This window comes from Zootoca vivipara, chromosome 16, assembly GCF_965207765.1.
Source record: "Zootoca vivipara chromosome 16, rZooViv2.hap1.1, whole genome shotgun sequence".
In the NCBI taxonomy this organism is placed as follows: Eukaryota; Metazoa; Chordata; class Lepidosauria; order Squamata; family Lacertidae; genus Zootoca; species Zootoca vivipara.
The window spans coordinates 24,793,472-24,815,267 of record NC_142599.1 but is presented as its reverse complement, the minus strand read 5'-3'; the positions used below and the strand labels follow the sequence as shown (position 1 = coordinate 24,815,267).

The 21,796-nt window shown below is 47.7% G+C and overlaps 1 protein-coding gene across 1 annotated transcript; it reads left to right on the top strand.

Annotated features, from left to right (window-relative positions):
• Positions 1–1,516: 1,516 nt before the first annotated feature.
• LOC118075886 (arylacetamide deacetylase-like 3) lies at positions 1,517–9,542 on the top strand. Its single transcript, XM_060269971.2, has 4 exons — positions 1,517–1,826; positions 2,577–2,793; positions 3,483–3,546; positions 8,608–9,542. Exons 1-4 carry the CDS (start codon positions 1,650–1,652, stop codon positions 9,386–9,388), a joined length of 1,239 nt encoding a protein of 412 aa, XP_060125954.2. The 5' UTR covers positions 1,517–1,649; the 3' UTR covers positions 9,389–9,542.
• The last annotated feature ends 12,254 nt before the right edge of the window (positions 9,543–21,796 follow it).

The window sequence follows — 21,796 nt, the reverse complement described above, 5'->3', positions numbered from 1 at the left end:
GAACCAGAGCAGCACACGGAAACGCCGTTTACCTTCCCGCTGTAGCGGTTCCTATTTATCTACTTGCATTTTGACCTGCTTTCGAACTGCTAGGTTGGCAGGAGCTGGGACCAAGCAACAGGAGCTTACCCCGTCACAGGGATTCGAACCGCTGACCTTCTGATCAGCAAGCCCTAGGCTCAGTGGTTTAACCCACAGCGCCACCTGGGTCAGTGCTTTTCCCCTAGAAAAATAGGTGCCAATACTCATCATGAAGTTCTTGTAGTAAGTGCCACACCTTTTAACAACAAAAAAGAGAGGTGCCAGTACTGCGTACCCTTGAGTACCCCCTGGGGAAAAGAAGCATTGGATGTACTGTGGACGCACGTTTTCAGTTTTTCTTGGGTGTGTGAACTTCAATCTTGGTGTTGCCAACTGGCAACTCTAAATACGAAATATTGAGTTTGAATTTCATAGGATTTCATGGTGTGGTTTTGTGCACTATTGCAGTAAACATTTATGATTATTAATAAGCAGTAGCATCTAAATATCTTTTTATAAATAAATGAACTAAATAAATGAAAGGTAGAGTTGTGTGAGCAGTAATCAAATATGTGCAAGAACAACTACCTGGGCAGGATTGGCTCCCATTGTGTGCTTGCACAATGACAATCCCTTTTGTCACCACAATGTCCTGGCAGGGGCAGTGATACTGTTGTTGGCAGGCAGGGCCGGTGCGTCCATTTAGGCGGACTAGGCCATTGCCTAGGGCGCGAAAATGGAGGCGGCACTGCCGAGCCTGCCCTGCAAAACCCCCGTGCCACCGCCGCCCTCCCAAAGCGTGCGCTTGCGCTCCTCCCGCCTATGGAGGGCATGCCGAGAGCTCCCCAGCGGCGGCGGTAGTGGTGGCAAGCGCCCGCAGCCGAAGCCTTCAGCTATGGGCGCTGCTGCCGCCCGCCCGCTCGCTCGCCGAGGAACTCACAGCGTCCCCTCCACAGGCGGGAGGAGCACGAGGCAAAAGGAGAGCTTAGCGCCCTCCCTCCTATGGAGGGGACGCCGAGAGCTCCCCAGTGGCTGCAGCGAGCAAGTGGCGGCAGCGCCCGCAGCTGAAGCCTTCAGCTATGGGCGCTGCTGTCGCCGCCGCCGCTTGCTCGCTGCCGCTGCCACCGCTAAGAAGCTCAAAGCGTCCCCTCCACAGGCGGAAGGGCGCCGAGCTCCCCCCTTGGCCCGCACTCCTCCCGCCAATGGATGGGGCACAGGGGCATCAGCAGTGTGCGTGCGTGCGTCATGACGCATGTGCCCGGGGGGCGCCAGAAGGTGTTTTTGTCTAGGGCGCAAAAAGCCCTAGCACCGCTCCTGTTGGCAGGATATCAACGCTGGCATGGATGTGTCATCCCTGAGAACATGGAGTTCTCTGAATCATGAGGCATGAAAGAGGCCAAAGTATTTTGTGTGAGAACATTTTGTGAAGATGTGTTGCATGGATAATGTCCTTAATAAAAGAAGGATGTGTTCCCTGATCTGATTGGGCTTCAGAGTATAGATATTCCATGCACCTCTTCTTGGCTGAGGATGTTCCCTTGCACATGCTGTAGACTGTTCTTGCACAAAAGCCACTTGCCGTCGGCCGAGGTGAGGTCCCTACCTCTGTGCTTCTGAGCTGAAGGGAAATGGCATTTGGTGGAACTCTGTGGATGCTGATATTATATATGATCATTTTCATTCACTTCTTGCTGTTTGCACGGGGAGTTTATTATCATTTTACGAGGACCCACATTCCTCCAGGAATCACCCACAGCATAAAATTACACATTTTCAGTTTTGCAATGGGATATTTCCTTGATCTGGTAAGTTTGTTTTACATATATCACAATCAAGGGGTTGGGGTGATACTCCCCCCATGAAAAAGGCTGCAATGTTTGGAATTTTTAGTTTAGAGAAAAGGCAAGCTGCAGGTGACATGATAACAATCTATAACATTTGTGGATGTCATGGAGAAAGTGGATAGAGAAAAATGTTTCTCCCTGTCTCATGACACTAGAACTAAATGTTGGAAGACTCAGGACAGATGTAAGAAAGGACATGTTCACACTGGACATATTCAAACTATGGAGGTCTCTTTCACAGGGGGCAGTGATGGCTGCCAAGTTGGATAGCTATTCAAATTAACAAAGGAGAGGCCTGTGCAGTTCAAGGCAGAGATGCTTCTGAACACCAGATATGGGAAGGGGAGAGGGCTCCTGTGCTCAGATCCTGCTTGAAGGTTTCCCACAGGCACTGTGAGAAGAATCTGCTGGACCAGATGGGCCATTGGCCAGGACCAACAGGCTCTTTTTACATTCTTATGGAGAGAGAGAGAGAGAGAGAGAGAGAGAGAGAGAGAGAGAGAGAGAGAGAGAGAGAGAGAGAGAGAGAGAGAGAGAGAGAAGAGAGCTTCATGCCAGCCCAAACTGAGTGGTGAATGAAAGGCTATACAGTATAGTTGCCTCACATCTGAGATGTTCGTTCCACAGGCAGTGCATATATGCAAAATATGTTTTTTAAATGCAAAACCATCTAAGGCTGATCATAAATGCTGAATGTTTTGGTTTAAACAGGGAGTGTTTCTGGAAAAACTGGGCATTTGCCATAGATTTGTCATCTTGAGGGCTGTGTACGATGCCATGCCAACAAGGAAGGACTCAAAGTTGATTAGAAAGGACCTGGTTTTTGATGGGGTGCCCGTGAGGGTGTACTGGCCCAAGACATCACCTGCTGGGAACAGGAGAGGAATCATCTATCTTCATGGAGGTGCTGGACTCATTGGAAGCATCCGTAAGTTATTTGAAAGAGTCTTGAAATGGTTCGCTATATTGTTTGAGGAGAATTTGGGGAGCTATGTTAGTATAAAAGTCCTGACCTTCTCATCAGCAAGCCCTAGGCTCAGTGGTTTAACCCACAGTGCCACCCGTGTCTCCAATAAATAAGTAGAAATATATAAATTAAAATTCCTACTCTCCCAGTCAATGAAAAATCCTAAAAATGTCAAAGAAGGTGTTTCTGCTTCATGTACCAAAGGACTTCTATGAAAGGGCACTAAGAGGTGATCAGAAGTAACTGGAAAGCCAATAAATCCGGGTGGAATTTTGGTTTGTTTTTTTACCCACTGACACTGCTTGACCTCTGTTACAGATCAGGAGAGGGTAAAACCTACAGGATGGTTTTTACCGGTAGCTAGTGATGCCCCATTTACAAAGAGTTGAATGCAACTGAGTTTTCCCCAGAGGAAATTCATTAAAAGTTGTTGTTTTCTACAATCAAGTGGAATACAGTATACAGTACATTTTATGACATAAAATTAAATAAATAAGCTCATCTAAATTAGCTATACTGTACTGTATCTCTTGATTTCAACAGATTTACTTTTAGGAAAACTAAGACTGGTCTCATCTCACAATTATTTCAGTGTTCATGACCAGGGAAAATTGTAATGGAGGTGTTGTGGGGCTTGTGTTTTCTTCCAGGAACCTCTGAAAATGTCTGCTGTTCCATTGTCCACGAAAGTGATTCAGTGGTTGTGAGTGTCGGGTAAGTGGTTTCACTCTCTTGGTATCCGAAACAATGCGTAATGCCTCTCAGTTTCCAACCTTTCCTGAGCCCAGAGGAATAATGATGATGATGATGATGATGACGACGATGACGACAATAAGAAGAAGAAGAAGAAGAAGAAGAAGAAGAAGAAGAAGAAGAAGAAGAAGAAGAAGAAGAATAGGACCCAGGTGGTGCTGTGGGTTAAAACGCAGAGTTTAGGGCTTGCTGATCAGAAGGTCGGCGGTTCGAATCCCTGCAATGGGGTGAGCTCCCATTGCTTGGTCCCAGCTCCTGCCAACCTAGCAGTTCGAAAGCACATCAAAGTGCAAGTAGATAAATAGGGACCGCTCCGGCGGGAAGGTAAACATGTTTCCGTGTGCTGCTCTGGTTCGCCAGAAGCAGCTTCGTCATGCTGGCCACATGACCCGGAAGCTGTCTGTGGACAAACGCTGGCTCCCTCAGCCTATATAGCGAGATGAGCGCCGCAACCCCAGAGTCGGACACGACTGGACCTGATGGTCTGGGGCCCCTTTACCTTTACTTTTATATTCTTTTTATGATGCCCATCTAACTGGGTTGCCCCAGCCACTCTGCGTGGCAGCCAATGAAAAAAATATTATGATTATGATCATGATTGTGATGATAATGATGATAATAATGATAATAATTATTTTTATAGGTAGGTAGCCGTGTTGGTTTGACACAGTCAAAACAAAATAAAAAAATCCTTCCAGTAGCACCTTAGAGACCAACTAAGTTTGTCATAGGTATGAGCTTTCATGTGCATGCTCACTTCTTCAGATACACTGAAACAGAAGTCACCAGACCCTTATGTATAGTCAGAGGGTGGGGAGGGGTATTACTCAGAAGGGTGGTGGGAATGGGTGATTGGCTGAAAGGAGTGGTAAACCTGTTGATTACTGTTAACGACTATACACCCATCTGACTGGGTTGCACCCAATGAAAAAATAGTAAAACCACAATACATCAAACACTAAAAACTTCCCTGGACGGGGCTGCCTTCAGGTGTCTTTTAAAAATCACATAGATGTTTAACTCCTTGACATCTGCTGGGGGGGGGGCATTCCACAGGGCAGGTGCAACTACGAAGAAGGCCCTCTGCCTGGTTCCCTGTTACCTCACCTCTCACAATGAGGGAACCGCCAGAGGACCCTCGGAGCTGGGATGGACGATGGGGATGGAAACGCTCCTTCAAGTATACAGGGCCACAGCTGTTTAGGGCTTTAAAGGTTAGCACCAACATTTTGAAGTGTCCTCGGAAACCTACTAGGATCTGTGATAAGAATTCACTTCAACACCAGCTTGTTCGTTACACATGTGAGAAACCACCTTTTAAATAAACCACAGAAAACTGTTTTCAAGTCCCGCATCCTGGTTAGGGACCTGGTGTTTTTATTTGTCTATTGCAGCCATCCCCAAACTGAGGCCCTCCAGATGTTTTGGCCTACAACTCCCATGATCCCTAGCTAAGAGGACCAGTGGGTCAGGGATGATGGGAATTGTAGTCCAAAACATCTGGAGGGCCAAAGTTTGGGGATGCCTGGTCTATTGCAATAGGACAGAGCTCAATTCAATGTGCCAGTTAAGAAGGTCTGTCCGAGGCACATCAGATCAAAAGCTAACACAGCACACAGGGAGTCATAAAACTTCCCCTTAACCTGTGTCAAGAAAGGTCACACAGGTCATTGGATAGAAAACAAGTATGGCGTCTTCCTGCTATCAAACCCACCCCCACCCCCATTCCTTGGGACCTGTGTACTTTAGGGGCACAGTTTACCCATTCAGCACCAGGGACCATTCAGCACCAGCATCCCATTCACCAGAAACAGTACTTCAGTCTTGTTGGGATTCAGCTTCAATCCATTAACTGCCATACAGCCAGATAAAGTTTTAAATATAACTAGCTGGCCCGGCCACGCATTGCTGTGGGTAATCCCTGTGATTCCCCCCACCCTGTCCCGATCCATGACGTATCCCACCCCTCCTCCCTCCAACACCCTGGCTCATCCCTGTGTTTCAATAGGACACCCTTCCCTCTGTTTTCCCCGGGGAGTGTTGTCCCCTCCCCCCTGTATCACCATACATTTGCCCCTGCGCACACATTGTGAACATTTTTATATATTCAGATTTAAAAAATTTGAAATAAGAACATGAGAAGCAGAAGTTATTATTGTTTAATTTTATTTTTGGGGTTGTCATTTATTTTGGTGGGTATTGTATGATTTGGGCATTGTTGTGTGTTTTGCTGTTGTGTGTGTGTGTGTGTGTGTGTGTGTGTGTTTTTGTTATTTGGATTTTCTAATTTTGGAGTAGGTGACCCAGAGAACCTAGAGAAGTACTTTAATAACAATAATAACAATAACAATAATAATAATAATATAATTTATTATTTATACCCCGCCCATCTGGCTGGGTTTCCCCAGCCACTCTGGGCGGATTCCAACAGAAAAATAAAACACAATAATCTATTAAACATTTAAAGCCTTCCTGAACAGGGCTGCCTTCAGATGTCTTCTAAAAGTCTGGTAGTTGTTTTCCTCTTTGACATCTGTTGGGAGAGCGTTCCACAGGGCAGGCACCACCACTGAGAAGGCCCTCTGCCTAGTTCCCTGCAACTTGGCTTCTCGCAACGAGGGAACTGCCAGAAGGCCCTCGGTGCTGGACCTCAGTGTCCGGGTAGAATGATGGAGGTGGAGACGCTCCTTCAGGTATACTGGACCGAGGCCATTTAGGGCTTTAAAGGTCAGCACCAATTGTGCTCGGAAACGTACTGAGAGCCAATGTAGATCTTTCAAGACCGGTGTTATGTGGTCTCGGCAGCCGCTCCCAGTCACCAGGCTAGCTGCTGCATTCTGGATTAGTTGTAGTTTCCGAGTCACCTTCAAAGGTAGCCCCACGTAGAGCGCATTGCAGTAGTCCAAGCGTGAGATAACTAGAGCATGCACCACTCTGGCTAGACAGTCTGCAGGCAGGTAGGGTCTCAGCCTGCCTACCAGATGGAGCTGATAGACAGCTGCCCTGGACACAGAATTGACCTGCACCTCCATAGACAGCTGTGAGTCCAAAATGACTCCCAGGCTGCGCACCTGGTCCTTCAGGGGCACAGTTACCCCATTCAGAACCAGGGAATCCTCCACACCTGCCCGCCTCCTGTCCCCCACAAACAGTACTTCTGTCTTGTCAGGATTCAACCTCAATCTGTTAGCCGCCATCCATCCTCCAACCGCCTCCTCCCGGGGTGGGGGGCAATCAAATAGCGAAGACCCACAGCCCCGTAGCAACAGAAGCCGAGTTCCAAAGCACCCGAGCTGTTTGGTTCCATAAAAAACCCAGGAAGTGGCAAGGGGAAGGTAGGAGATTGTAAATTGGGGGGGGGGGGGGTTGGCCACTGCAAATATCCGAGGACTTAAACTGGGGAGAGAAAGTGCATGGTTGGTTTTTTTAAAGACACAGAGGCTAGCAATCAGTCATAGTATAAAGCGTAGGTTAAAAGGGGCATGAGTGCCCTTCCTTAAAATGGCCATCGGAGCCTCGCATGTGACACAACACCCGCTAAATTTTAAAGTAAAACCCCCTTGCCGTGCCCCCAAGTGCGTTGCTGTGGGTTATCCCCCCCCCGGGCCTAGTGGGGCCTACATAAAACAAACGCCGTACTGCGATCTGCGATCCATGCGCTTGCCCTCTCCCCCCTCCTGGGCCTAGTGGGGGCCTGGCGGCGTGGCAGGGGCCTACATAAAACAAAGGCCGTGCTCACCCTTCCCCCCCTGGGCCCACAGGGGCCTGGCAGCCTGGCAGGGGGCTACATAAAACAAAGGCTGTGCTGCGGCCTGCGATCCGGGCACTCCTCCTCTCCCCCCATGCCTAGTGGGGGCCTGGCAGCCTGACAGGGGCCTACATAAAACAAAGGCCGTGCTCCGACCTGCGATCTGGGCGCTTGCCCTCCCCCCCGGCCGCCTTGGTGGTTTCAGTTGCTTATTTGATGATGTCATTATTTGGTTTGTGGGTGTGGTGTAGATTTGACAGGAAGGGAGGGGGTGTACTGTGGGAGGAATTCCACTTGAGGGCACTGTTTTACTTGGTGGAAAAGCAGGTTTCTACCTGCACAGGTGTGAGATTTGAGGGATTTGTTTTCTGCAAACACTCGGGGAGTGGCATGGATCGTTGTGTCCGAATTTCAGGACGATTGGTCAAGTGGTTACGGAGAAAAGTGGAGCCCACACTTTCACCATTTTTACATTTTTATATACAGTACAGTCGTACCTCGGGTTACGACCACCTCGGTTTGCGAACAGTTCGGGTTACGAACTGCGCAAACCCGGAAGTGTTTTCGTCGCGTGCGCGTGCGCAGAAACGGCGCACGCACGACCGCGCGATCTGCGCATGCGCAAAGCGCGAAAATCGCGAAAATCGCGAAAATCGCGCTTTGCGCATGCGCAAAATGGCGGCGCCCATCGCGTTCGGGTTACGAACTATTCGGGTTACGAACTGCGAACCGGAACGGATCGCGTTCGTAACCCGAGGTATTACTGTATATAGATGATTTTGCCAGCAATTAGAATAGGTGTTCATTTTTTAAATTTAGATTTTTAAGTTTGGGGCGTAAATCCCTTTGACTTTGAACATAGTAAGAACTGGATCAGCCCATTGTGTTCTCAGTGGCGGTAGCACATCATGCTTGTGACTAGTACGTATTGGTACGAGTGATTGCTAGGAGTCTTGCCAACCAGATCAGGAGAGCTGCAGTGGAACCCGCTAATGGACAAGGGACAGCAAGAAGGAAGCCGCTGGAAGGTAGAGAAAGGTGTGTTTGTAATGAAGCAGCCTACTTGTCCAAAGGGAATATTTGCATTTGCTTTCCATTTTTGTCTCAGGTCCCACCCACAGGTGCTATGTGGCCCCCACAAGGTTGCACAGAAAGGAAGGTGGCCCTAGGGGTGAAAAAGATTCCCAGCACTTGCAATATGTAATGCAGGAAAATGGTCTTTTTCCATGAAGTGTATGGTGTTGAATGTGGGTGATATCTTGTTTTCTCTTTAGATATCGTTTAGCTCCTGAGCATCCCTATCCAGTCCCTGTACTGGACTGTTTAACTGCTGCAATACACTTTCTGAAGAATGCCAAGGAATATGGAGTGGACCCCAGCCGCATTGCCATTGTTGGGGAGAGTAGCGGAGGCACTTTTGCTACTGCCATTTGTCAAGAACTGGTGACCAGAGAGGACCTCCCAAGACTGCGAGCTCAGGTCCTCATTTACCCAATGCTCCAAACAGTGGACTTTGATTTGCCATCCTATCAGCAAAACCAATTAGTTCCTCCATTGTTCAGGGAACGAGCTATCAAATTTGGTGGGAGACATCTCACTGGGAAGGACATAAACGTGGATGGGGTGATAAAAGGTGCCCATGTCCCTTATGATTTGAGAGAGAAATACCAAAAATGGATCAGTGCTGATTACATACCAGAAGAATTTAAGGCCAGGGGCTATGTCCCTCACGCTCCTGCCCCATTTTCAGAAGAACTCTATGAGCAAGTTAAAAGATCTGCTGAGACAATGTTTGCCCCCCTTCTAGCAGAGGACGACATAATCCGCCAGCTCCCAGAGACTTTCATTCTAACTTGCGAGTATGATATTATCCGGGATGATGGGCTGTTGTACAAGAAGCGGTTAGAGGACAACGGTGTGCCAGTGACATATCATCATCTTCCAGATGCATGTCATGCAACAATCTCCTATTTGGGTTGGGGGCCACTTGAATTTCCGAGCTCAAAGAAATCTTTGCAGCATGTGGCCCAGTTCTTAAAAGGTTTATATAAATGAATGACCTTCTTTGTCTTCCAATGGCAGCCTTCCCTTTCTGTAGGGGGACAATCCCCCTTTCCTATTGACCAATCCTAAAGTAAGAAGAAAAGGTATTTGGAAGATATTTAGCAATAAGAAAGGAGCTCCTGTGCAATAAACTAAACCGATCTAACCCCTAGTGAATGATATGAACTCATTTACTTACACCAGCATTAGACAGGATTATAGCGAAACTGAAGTTTGGGAATATATTTACCCTTCAGAATTAGGGCCATGGTACCAGAAGTATCTTTCCATATGTACCTATTCTGACCAGATGTATACACCTGAAAGCAGACCGGGATCTACGAAAGAGGGTGAGGGACCGATGAGATACGGTTCTACTGCACAGCCCCAAGCTATTGTCCCCCAGCTATTGTCAGCACTAACCAAAGTTTCCAGAACATTTTGAAGGTCACCTTCATGTTGAATGCATTGCAGTAAATAATCTAAATGGGAGGTTGCTAGTGCTGATCTTGACAAGAATATAATGCCACAGGCCAGCATGGGGGGGGGGAATAATGGGGGTAAGGAGGAAAAGGACACAAAATAAGAGCTCCATCATAACTGACAGACCGCACTTGAATCAGAGGGAATTATCTTACCCTCTCTCTCCAATTTCAGTGTTTGGGGGAAGGAGAACTATGCCTATATGCAGAAGGGGGACACCAGGAAGAGATGGGTGCTAGAAGGTGGAGTGCAACTCAGCTTGCAGAAGAGGCATGGGGTTAAGGCAGGGTGAGGGCCCCCCAGACTATCCCTGTGCCTTTAACCTCTCAGCTGATCTCTGCGGTTTACTGACCCAAGAGCTTCAAAAGGTAAATGGAGTCAATAAGAGCAACCCCTATTTCAACAAATTATTGGCCCAGTTATCCCAACAGCATGGGAGAAAGGAGATCTACCTTATCACGAGAGTGAATGATTTCAGCAAGAAAGCAAATACTTTTTCATTCCCTTCCCCCTCAAAAAAGGACGACTTTAAAGGTTCCAAGCTGAAAAGCCCTATGTGACGGACATCAGAGCCAGACCCCAATCTGGTGATGCAGTTACTCAGAGTTCCACCAGGGAATTCCACCAGAATTTTCACCAGGGAAATGTTGGAGGGTATAGAGTTATGCAAACCCCAAGCCAAGCCTTTAGAAGACATCTAAAGCCAGCAATGTATTGGGAAGTTTTGTAATGTTTTTGTTTTGTTATGTTTTTATATAAGTTGGAAGCCACCTAGAGTGGCTGATGCCTCCCAGTCAGATGGCTGAGGTATAAATAATAAATTTGTTGTTATTACCGTATTATTATTACTAGCTGGCCCGGGCACGCGTTGCTGTGCCTGACTCAGGGTCCTTTTTTCCCAGGAAAGGGGGAGGATATGTCCTCCCCCCCCGTTGTTGTGTCTCACCCCTGTGATTACTCCCATCCTGTAGCGACCCATGAGGTATCCTCCTCCCCCCACCCTGGGTCATCCCTGTGACTTCCCCCATGCTGGGTCAGCCCATGACCTATTCGGGCCCCTCCTCCCCCCACCCCCCACCCAGGGCTCCACTCAGGATAGTCTGGAAAGTAGAGTCGAGGCCTAGTCTGTAAAGTAGAGCCAAGGCCTAGTCTGTAGGCTGTAAAGTGGAGCCGAGGCCTAGTCTGTAAAGTAGTGTTATACTCTGTTTTAGGACTCCAGACATATACCAGATGAAACAAAAGTTCAGGCAGCACAGTTTCAAAGTTATGAAAACAGGTTTATTGGTTCTGTCAGACAAAATCAATAGGTGCAGCAGATGGCAGACTGCACACCCCCATGTGGTTGTGCAGTGGGTTAAATACATTTTCCAAACAGCAAAACTCAGCCCCTTCCCACCCCTTTGCAGTATTTCTTTAACCCTTTGCAGCATTTCTTAGTTTCAAGCTGCATTGCTATTTTGCTCCCCCCAGGGGGTGCTGAATAACTATTATTGCATCTAAATAGCTACTCCAGTGCAGCTGCACATCACTTTGCATATCTCCTAAACTTAGGCATCTTTGCGGTTTAGCCAGTTTCGATTGTTCTTAGGGGACTTCCATCGGCCATCATAACAACAGGAGTTTCGGCTTGTGTGCAACGAGAAATTTGCACGAGGGACATACTATTTTTAACTAAGCTGAGAGATGCAGACTGTCATTTCTCTGACATCTAAGCTGTATAGGTGAAATGGAGGTTTGCACTAGAATGGCCAGTTTCTGACCAGGGGTGGTCAGTGTTGTGTATTGAGTCAAAGGATTTTATATCTGTATTATTATTGTCTGTATTTGCATTAGGATAAAGTAACTGCCTTTTGGTTCCAGAGGGTACAGCTACTATTGGTTCATTTAAGCTGCTGTATTTGGATCCTCTGTCTTATTGGTTTCCTCCAAAAGGCAGCACTGTGATTGCTTGATATTGTTCCCTCCAAAATGTATCCCTTCCTAGCTAGTTCCCTGTCCCTATAAATGTAGCTTTCCTCTCCTCAGTCTTGTTCACTTTAATAAAGAGCTGTTACTAGAGAACTGTCTCCAGCATGTTTTGTCAAGAGAGCTGAAATCACAAACCCCACGTCACAACAACTGGCGACGAAGGTGGGATCCGGAATGCTGAGGAGCGGTTAAACACAACCCTGCCTCAGAGTCCGGATTGCAGCTGAGAACAAGACTCACTGGCCAGCTGAGAAGACGACCCTGCCCGCTAGGACAATGGAGAGTCCAAGGGTATTGGAGCCCTTCCAGCCATCAGAGCCCCACACCTGGGAAGACTACGTCGAACGCTTCGAGTTCTTTGCAGTGGCTCAAGGGATCACCGATGCCAGCAAAAGAAGGGCCACATTCCTGAGCTACTGTGGGCCCGAGACCTTCAAGCTGGCCAAGGCATTACTTGCTCCAGCGAAGCTGAGTGAGACATCTCTCAAAGATATTCTTGCCTGCCTAACAAGCCACTTGGCGCCTACTGAGACCAAGATGGCCCGGCGGATGGAGTTCCATAAGAGGCAGCAGCATGCTGGGGAGTCTGTATCCACATTTCTGGCTGAACTCCGGAAGCTCGCTCAGCACTGCGGCTTCCAAAATCTGGAAGAGACTCTCCTGGATCGGTTTATTGGTGGTCTGAGCAGCAAGAAAGCCAGAAGACGCATCGTGGCTAAAGAAGAGGTTACCCTTGCTTCAGCCTTGAAAGAGGCCACCGCCACGGAGAATTATGAAAGAGAGGAGCTTGATGCCAGTCGCAAGGCCACTAAGCCACAGATAGAAGTTGCGCATGCCATGGACGAGCTAGAGGCTACTCCGAGCCAGAGCCCAGTCCGTGGGGTCGAGTCGGTGCGTCAGGCCTGCACAGTGCACAGAGATCGCCGAGGCAGTTGCCCAGGTTGTGGCGGAAACCATGAAAGGAAGAGTTGTCGTTTCAGGGATGCTATCTGCCGGACGTGCGGAAAGACGGGTCACATCGCCAGGGTCTGTAGATCGGCGGCGTCGGGAGCGACAGGAGCACCTAGACTGGAGCATCGCAGACCGCCCACAGCAACTCGTTTTCTAAAGGACTGCCACTACGTAACGGAGATCAACGGGAGGGCCGTGCAGTTTCCAGCGCAAGGCAAGGCACATGTCAAGGTGAAGATTGAGGGTCAGCAGTGCGACATGGAGGTGGACTCCGGATCCGCATTCACCATCGTGTCGGACCAGACCGCGAAGACATTCTTCCCCAGGGGTAAGTTGCCCCCTCTGGAGCCCTTTCCGGCAACCTTGCAGTCGTACTCAGCAGGCCGCATCCATGTTATGGGAATGTGTGCCGTGAGAGTACAGTTCCGGGACAAACAGGCTGTACTCAAACTGGTGATTGCGAAGGGCAGTCGCCCCAGTCTCCTGGGCACTGACTGGTTCCCTGCCCTGGGACTGAGTATCTCAGGGCTTAATTCAATCCAAACCTGCCCTGAGATGAGTGAGGTATTATGCAAGGAATTTGCTGGTCTCTTTAATGGAAAACTGGGTTGTTATAAAGGGCCCCCAGTTGACTTCGAGTTGGACCCCGGGGTGGCTCCAATCCGACTCAAACCAAGGCGAGTGCCATTTGCACTGCAACCCAAGATCGAGGCAGAGCTGGATAAATTGGTCAAGCAGGGAGTTCTCTCACCCGTGGACTCTGCTAAGTGGGAGACTCCAATCGTCACACCCCTTAAAGCAAATGGGGAAGTCAGGATATGTGCAGATTACAAATGTACTATCAATAAGGCACTCAGGGGAAACTCATACCCCATTCCAGTCGTATCACATCTGTTGGCTAAACTGGCTGGGGGCAAGGTGTTCGCCAAAATTGACCTGGCACAAGCTTACCAACAGCTGCCAGTAACCCCACAATCAGCGGAAGCACAGACTATTGTCACACATAAAGGGGCGTTCAGAGTTAACAGATTACAGTTCGGAGTTTGTGTGGCCCCAGGGATTTTTCAAGGGCTCATGGAACGCCTGTTAAGAGGTCTGCCGGGGGTCTTGCCATTTTTTGATGATGTTTTGATTGCTGGAAAAGACCCACAGGAACTGGTTGCGCGTGTCCGTGCAGTGTTGCTCAAGTTCAAGGAGGTGGGGTTGCAACTGAAAAAAGAAAAATGCAGTTTTGGGGTGCCAACTGTGGATTTCTTGGGGTTTAAAATTGATGCATCAGGCATCCACCCCACAGATGCTAAGATTAAGGCCATCATCGAGGCACCACGACCACAGAACAAGACGGAGTTGCAGTCATTCCTGGGACTTATTAACTTTTATCATTCGTTCTTACCCCAGAAAGCTTCGGTAGCTGAACCATTACATAGCCTATTGCAGAAAAAGAATGTGTGGCGATGGGGGCGGGAGCAGCAGAAGGCTTTTGACTCCTTGCGAGGAATGCTGAGTAGCAGGAGCGTCCTTGCTCATTATGATGAGTCAAAGCCGCTGGTCCTGGCATGTGATGCCTCTCAATACGGTCTGGGGGCTGTGCTGAGTCATAGGGAACCGGATGGGTCGGAAAAGCCCATCTCTTTCTATTCCCGTACGTTGTCGCCCACAGAGCGCAACTATGCTCAAATTGATAAAGAGGCACTGGCTATTGTGTCCGGAATCAAAAGGTTCTATGATTATTTGTACGGTCGCCATTTCTCCATTGAAACGGACCACAAACCACTGTTAGGGTTGTTCAACCCAAACAAACAAACGCCACAAATTCTCTCCCCCAGAATGTTGCGTTGGTCAATATTCCTGAATGGGTTCCAGTACACCTTGACCCATGTGCCGGGGAAACAGTTGTGCCATGCTGATGCGCTGAGTCGATTGCCCCTTCCTGGCGGGAGCAATGAGGATCCTGCTCCGGCGGAGCACATTATGATGCTAGAAACACTTCCGGGGGCTCCTGTAACAGCTACGGATATAGCTGAGAAAACTAGGAAAGATGCTGTTCTCTCCCGTGTGCTCACTTGGGTGGGGAGGGGGTGGCCAGGTGGTCCGCATGAAGAAAAATTCAGGCCTTATGCGACAAGGCAGCACGAATTGTCCATGCATAAGGGTTGTCTCCTATGGGGAGATAGGGTGATAATTCCAGCACCACTGAGAAACAGGGTTCTTGAGACGCTTCACATGGGACACCCGGGAATGGTCAGGATGAAGTCGCTAGCCCGATGTTATGTGTGGTGGCCTGGAATGGACCAGAACATAGAACAATGGGTACGAACATGCAAGGCATGCCAAGAGGTGCGGCCAGAAGTGGCCAGAGCACCAGTCCACTGGTGGGAGCAGTCCAGGACTCCCTGGAGCCGGCTGCACATAGATTTTGCTGGGCCATTCCAAGGGAAGGTCTTTTTGGTTATCGTTGATGCATATTCCAAATGGTTAGAAGTGGCGATGGTCCCTAGCATGGCATCAGCTGCCGTAATCAAGGTGTTGAGGCAGCTGTTTGCTACCCACGGGTTACCTGAGACCATTGTATCAGATAATGGGGCAGCTTTTGTATCCCAAGAATTCAGGGCATTCTTGGCTGATAACTTTATAAGAGGGGTCACATCCGCGCCCTTTCACCCATCCTCCAATGGGCAGGCTGAGCGCATGGTAAGAACAGCCAAAGAATCCATTGCGCGCTTAATGGAGGGTAACTGGTCGGCTCGCATTGCGCGAATGTTATTTTTGCAGCATGCGACGCCGTGTACTGCGACGGGCAAGTCGCCAGCCGAGCTGCTCTTAGGTAGAAGACTGGTAACGGTGCTGGATTATGTCCACCCAGATAAAATGCCAAACCGTAATTCAAGAGCAACCCCCCAGGCTGAGACTGACACAACAAGGTATCTCGCCCCTGAAGATCTGGTCTGGGTGAGGAACTATTCACGAGGTCCGCGGTGGGTGGCCGGTGTGATCACCCGGGCTAGTGGACCTGTGTCCTATTATGTGACCTTGGAAAATGGGCAAGTTTGGAAGAGACATATAGATCAGCTGAGGCGCCGGGCGCTCAGCAGGGAGGAGTCAGATAATTCATCCCTGGCTAATGACGCACAGCTGCAAGACCAGAGTGAAAATGGTCCAGAGGTACAGTCACCAGGGGCTTCAGCAAATGAACCAGGGTCTGCTAGTCCTCATGATGACGAGGTACAGGTCGGGGACCCTGAGATGTCTGGGACTCCATCTGTTCCTGATGAAACCCCTATAGCAGCCCCTCCACCACAGGTAACACCCAATCCAGAACCTGCAACACCTGTTGTCAGGAGATCAGGTAGAAGTTGTAGGACCCCACAGTACCTGAGGGATTACATCTGCTGTGCTCACTAGGGGGGGAGGGGTGTTGTGTATTGAGTCAAAGGATTTTATATCTGTATTATTATTGTCTGTATTTGCATTAGGATAAAGTAACTGCCTTTTGGTTCCAGAGGGTACAGCTACTATTGGTTCATTTAAGCTGCTGTATTTGGATCCTCTGTCTTATTGGTTTCCTCCAAAAGGCAGCACTGTGATTGCTTTATATTGTTCCCTCCAAAATGTATCCCTTCCTAGCTAGTTCCCTGTCCCTATAAATGTAGCTTTCCTCTCCTCAGTCTTGTTCACTTTAATAAAGAGCTGTTACTAGAGAACTGTCTCCAGCATGTTTTGTCAAGAGAGCTGAAATCACAAACCCCACGTCACAACAGTCAGATTTGGTCAGAGTTGGCCAGATGCCTCATTTCCCCCTTTCAAACAAGAGAGCAGCTGTCCTGCATCCTCATCAGTTTGACCTCTCTCTGTCACTGCCATGAACAGAGGCATCGTGCAGGGGTAGGACATGGGTCTGCGTTGCTGTATCTGTTGAGCAAATTAACATTCGTCGGACCATTTGGAGAAGACAAGTCAAATAAACATGTTAGCGTTTCTATCAGCAAAACTTCTTTGTGAACCAGACCCATAGGCTTTGGGGGCCAGGACTTCTCAGGTCCCATTTTGCACACATGTCTGACTTATATCCTACAATCTGGGGCTCTGGTTATGGCAGACCAGGATTGTAGTCTGTGACCAACACTGGGTTGTTCAAAACCTGGGTGTTTTCCACCCTCCCTTGTCATTTGCATTGACAGTATAATTCCAAGAAGCACCTCTAACCATTATACTGATTGTTATTAGACAAAATAATCATTAAGGCTTTTAAACAGGTTTCAACATTATCAATAAGCAAACCAATATACTAGGTTCAAATATTAAAGGACATTTTCTGCAAATGTTTGTTGACTGTCAGTTCCCCTTTTATCAGATTTTCTGGGCATTTGGTCAGAACATTAGCAGGTGTCCAGTTCAAACACAGCAGACTCTTTGGTTTCAAGAAACTGTTCTCAGCAAAACAGTGAAAGACATAAAGGAATGTTGCTTTCTGATTGAACTCTTTACATAGTCAACTCTCTCTCAAGATGGATATTGTCCTTTAGATTGGTGGGATTATCCACAAAAGCTTTACTAAACGCTGCAAAAATTGATATCTTGAAGACCTTCTGGGATTTCTCCCCAACAAACAGGTACATAATTGGCCTTGCACCTCTCTGTTAGAGAATTTGTGCTTTGAATCTCCCTGGAGGAGCCTAGCAATGTCTGTACTAGGTCTAGTCCAATATGGCAACACTGACTGGCAGTGGCTCCCTTAAGGTTTCAGATGGAAAGTCTTTTAGCCCTTCCTAGAGACGCTAGGGATTGAACCTTCTGCACTCAAAACAGCTGTTCTGCCACTGAGATATAGTTTGTATCTCTGTCTGTGAAGAGAGTCAATATCAGAAAGGCAGTGTACATTATACCTGAGTCACAAAATAAACCTCTTCCCCACGGGATGCCGGGCCAGACAACATCTGAAAGTGTAGCGCTCCCACTCTATATAGGGATAAGTGACTACTTTGGGGCACCATTGTTCTGCTCCTTTGCTCTGTTGGGCTTGGTACACGGCTAGGCCTTGGCAACTATAGGGACTATTATAAACCTTGTAGACTTCAAAAATAGCACCCACCCTCCTGATGAGGAGGAATGGCCTATGAGCCCGTTCCTGTGCCCAGGGCCGGTGCGTCCATTTAGGCGGACTAGGCCATTGCCTAGGGCGCCAAAATGGAGGGTTGCACTGCCGAGCCTGCCCCGCAATACCCCCGCGCCGCCGCCCGCCCGCCCGCTCCCCGAGGAGCTCACAGCGTCCCCTCCACAGGCGGGAGGAGTGCGAGCCAAAAGGAGAGCTCAGCGCCCTCCCGCCTATGGAGGGGACGCTGAGAGCTCCCCAGCGGCGGCAGTCACAGCGAGCGAGCGGCGACGGTAGTGGTGGCAAGCGCCCACAGCCGAAGCCTTCAGCTATGGGCACTGCCGCCGCCACCCGCTCGCTCGCTCGCCGAGGAGCCCCCAGCATCCCCTCCACAGGCGGGAGGAGCGCGAACCAAAAGGAGAGCTCAGCACCCTCCCGCCCACGGAGGGGATGCTGTGAGCTGCCCAGCGGCTGCAGCGAGCAAGCGGCGGCAGTGCCCGCAGCTGAAGCCTTCAGCTATGGGCGCTGCAGCCGCCGCCAAGGAGCTCAAAGCGTCCCCTCCACAGGCGGGAGGGTGCCGAGCTCCCCCCTTGGCCCGCGCTCCTCCCGCCAATGGAGGGGACGCAGGGGCATCAGCGGCGTGCGTGCATCATGACGCATGCGCCCGGGGGGGCGCCAGAAAGAGTTTTTGTCTAGGGCGCAAAAAGCCCTAGCACCGCTCCTGCCTGTGCCTCGGTAGCCCTATAGATTAGCCACAGTGGAAGGCTGGGGTGTTGTGCTAAGATGAACCTATAATGGCCACACCTTAATCCTCCCGCTCGCAGAATTATGCCCTGTCTAACGACTGGTCGGACAAACCATCGATAACAATGCCCATCTGTCCAATTTTCATGATGTGGGTCAGCTGGGGATGGTCGCCGTGGCATCCACAATCTCTCCCACTCTAGTAAATAATCATACATTAAATATTTTTTTTCTTTCTTACTGAAATTATTGTTTTTTTCAAATCTTGATGTTTCTGTTGCAAGCTCCACCTCTCTATCTATGCTTAGTTTTTGATTCAATTGAAAGTATTGCAGCCAGTTGGTCAGGTGTTCTTTGATTTCATCATATTTTTTCAATACTGGTTTTCCCTCTGTTGCTTCTAGTACCATTCTATATGTGGGCCACCTGTCTCTCATATTTCTTCTCTTGACCGCTATGGCTTATGTTGGAGATGTCCAGAGTGGTATTTTGGGCTCCAGTATCCCTTTATATTTGGTCCACAGTTTGAATAGAGATTTCCTTATTACATGGTTTAGGAACCCTTTGTGCGCTTTTATCTTTCCATATATCAGGCATGCATGCCACCCGAATCTCGTGTCGTGGCCTTCTAGATCTAATATATCGGTTCTTTCTAATTTTAGCCACTCTCCCAGCCATACTAGTCCCACTGCTGCGTGATATATTTCGAGATCGGGCAGCGCAAACCCTCCTCTTGACCTTTTATCAATTAATGATAGATGTTTTATTCTGGGTTTCTTGCCCCCCCCCGAAACCTGGCAATTTCCCTCCTCCACTCTTTAAAGCACTTGGACCCACCTAATATTGGAATTGTCTGAAACAAAAACATCAATTTGGGAGAATTTTATCATATGTGGTGGAAGTGCGAAAAAGTTAAAAGATTTTGGGAAATGATATATAATGAACTGAAAAAAGATTTTTAAATACACTTTCCCTAAAAAGCCTGAAGCTTTTCTATTAGGACTTATTGGACAGGAGATTGTAAAGGAGGATCAAATACTATTTTTGTATGCGACAACCGCGGCTAGGAATTTGTTAGCCCAAAAATGGAAAACTCAGGATTTACCGACGATTGAAGAGTGGCAGACAAAAATAGACTATGCGGAATTAGCAAGACTGACTAGCAGGATCCGAAACCAGGGAGAGACAAAGTTCCAAAAAGAATGGAGTAAATTTGTGGATTATATGGAAAAGAACTGTAGAAGTTTAAAGACACTTACAGAACTGAAATAAATCCTAAGAAATGACTTTAAATAAGGAGCAAGGAACTGCAAGATAAGAGTTGGAAAGAAAACCAAATGAGGGGAGGGAGGGAAGTCAAAGCTCGGCAGAGCATTGGGAATTAGAGATATGGGAACAATTGTTATAAAGAGAAAATTTGTGTGTGTTGTATTTGTTTTTGAATGTTTTGTTTTGTTCAATGTGTTTAATGTGTTTATTTGGAAAATTTAATAAATTGTTTTGTTTTTTTAAAATGATTATTACTATTATCCCTTTTGGGTCTGAGTAAATCAGTTTCGGCTCTAATCTTGATCTTGCATACACCACCACCCCTCTTTTTTTTACTTGGTCTGCAGCGATAAACTCACTTCCTAGCTTGGGATTAATTAGCACTCGCTTATGCTCTTTGCTTACGTGCGTCTCCTGTAAACATACAATGTCATTTCTTTGTTTATGTAGTACAGTATATGTTCTACTTTGTTTCTTTTTCTTTTATTGTTTAACCCATTCACATTCCACGTCAAAATTTTTAAAATCATCTTTATTTACCCTGTTTCTCATATTTTAAGACATACCCATAAAATAAGCCATAGCAAGATTTTAAGCATTCAAGGAATATAAGCCATACCCCGAAAATAAGACATAGTGATAGGCGCAGCAGCAATGCCGGCCGCGGCAGGAGGAGGAGGAAAAAAATAAGACATCCCTTGAAAATAAGTCATAGTGTGTTTTTTTGAGGAAAAAATAAATATAAGACATGTCTTATAATATGAGAAACACGGTATTTCAGATTATTAAAACCTTGGGGGTTATTTCCCCCGTTAGGGCGCAGTTTTGTTTTTATTTTTAAGCAATGTTGTCTTTAGTCGCTCTCCTCGCTTTCCTCTTGTGGCGTTAGTTGTGGGATTTATTTTAATATTATAATTTCCTCATTTCCAATCTTAAGGGGGTTCTTCCTTCTGTTTTGCAAGATAATATTTCTTAATTTGTTTGATGTCACTGTGATTAAGCAATCCCCCGGCCGTTTACTGGCTTTTGCTTTTCTAGAGTTCACCCTGAATATACTTTCTACATTTTCCTCTATTTCCTTTTCAGCTAATCCTAGCCAGTTTGCTAGTTCTATTATGATTCTTTTCTGTAAGTCCTCATCTTGGTCTTCTGGTTTGCCTCTTAATCTTAGAATTTTTTTCCTTGCCTGCATCTGCAGGATAGATAAGGCATCCCATGTCGCTTCTTGTCTTATTTTAAACTCCTCACTATCCTTCTTAATCTTTTCATTTTCTTTTTTGTAATCTCTATGGTCTTTTACTGATTTTTTTTGAAGCTTCCTCCAACTGCTGTACTTTTTGTTTTAGGTCCTTTACCTCCTTCTTTATCTCTCTATTCTCTTCTTATTTCATCTGGGATTCTAATTGTGATATTGCTTTTGCATTATCTTCTGTCTTGGTTCCCATTTTGTCAAATGTTTCCTCTAAGCTTTTAACTTTATCATTCAACTCACTTTTCATCTCTGTAAATTCTTTCCTCATTTCTCCTATGTCGCCCTTCAAGCTTAATATGAGCTCCTTTAGCTCCATTTCTGGTTCCTGCCATAGCTGCCAAGTCTCCCGTATTCCCCGGGAAACCCCCGTTTTTCCAGCTGTCCCCAGCCGAAAAAACAGGTTTTTTTTGTTTTTCCCCAGTTTATTCTGGCGCGGCGGCCATTTTGGAACTGGGCGGAGCATGCTCAGAAGCGACTTTTGATGCTTCTTTGCCCAGTTCCAAAATGGCTGCAGCGCAACTTCTGGTGCGGCAGCCATTTTGGAACAGGGCAGAGCAGCATCAAAAGTCGCTTCTGAGCATGCTCCGCCCAGTTCCAAAATGGCGGCAGCGCTACTTCCGGTCTGCTACTTCCGGTCCAGTCCCTTATTTCTCAGGCCGGAACT

What these genes read in the sequence shown, in the direction of transcription:
- LOC118075886 (XM_060269971.2), top strand. Translation starts at nt 1,650, where the DNA reads ATGGCATTTGGTGGAACTCTGTGGATGCTGATATTATATATGATCATT. An exon ending in TGGGATATTTCCTTGATCTG is followed by an intron (nt 1,827 to 2,576) that starts GTAAGTTTGTTT and finishes TGGTTTAAACAG; the next exon opens with GGAGTGTTTCTGGAAAAACT. An exon ending in TCAGTGGTTGTGAGTGTCGG is followed by an intron (nt 3,547 to 8,607) that starts GTAAGTGGTTTC and finishes TTTTCTCTTTAG; the next exon opens with ATATCGTTTAGCTCCTGAGC.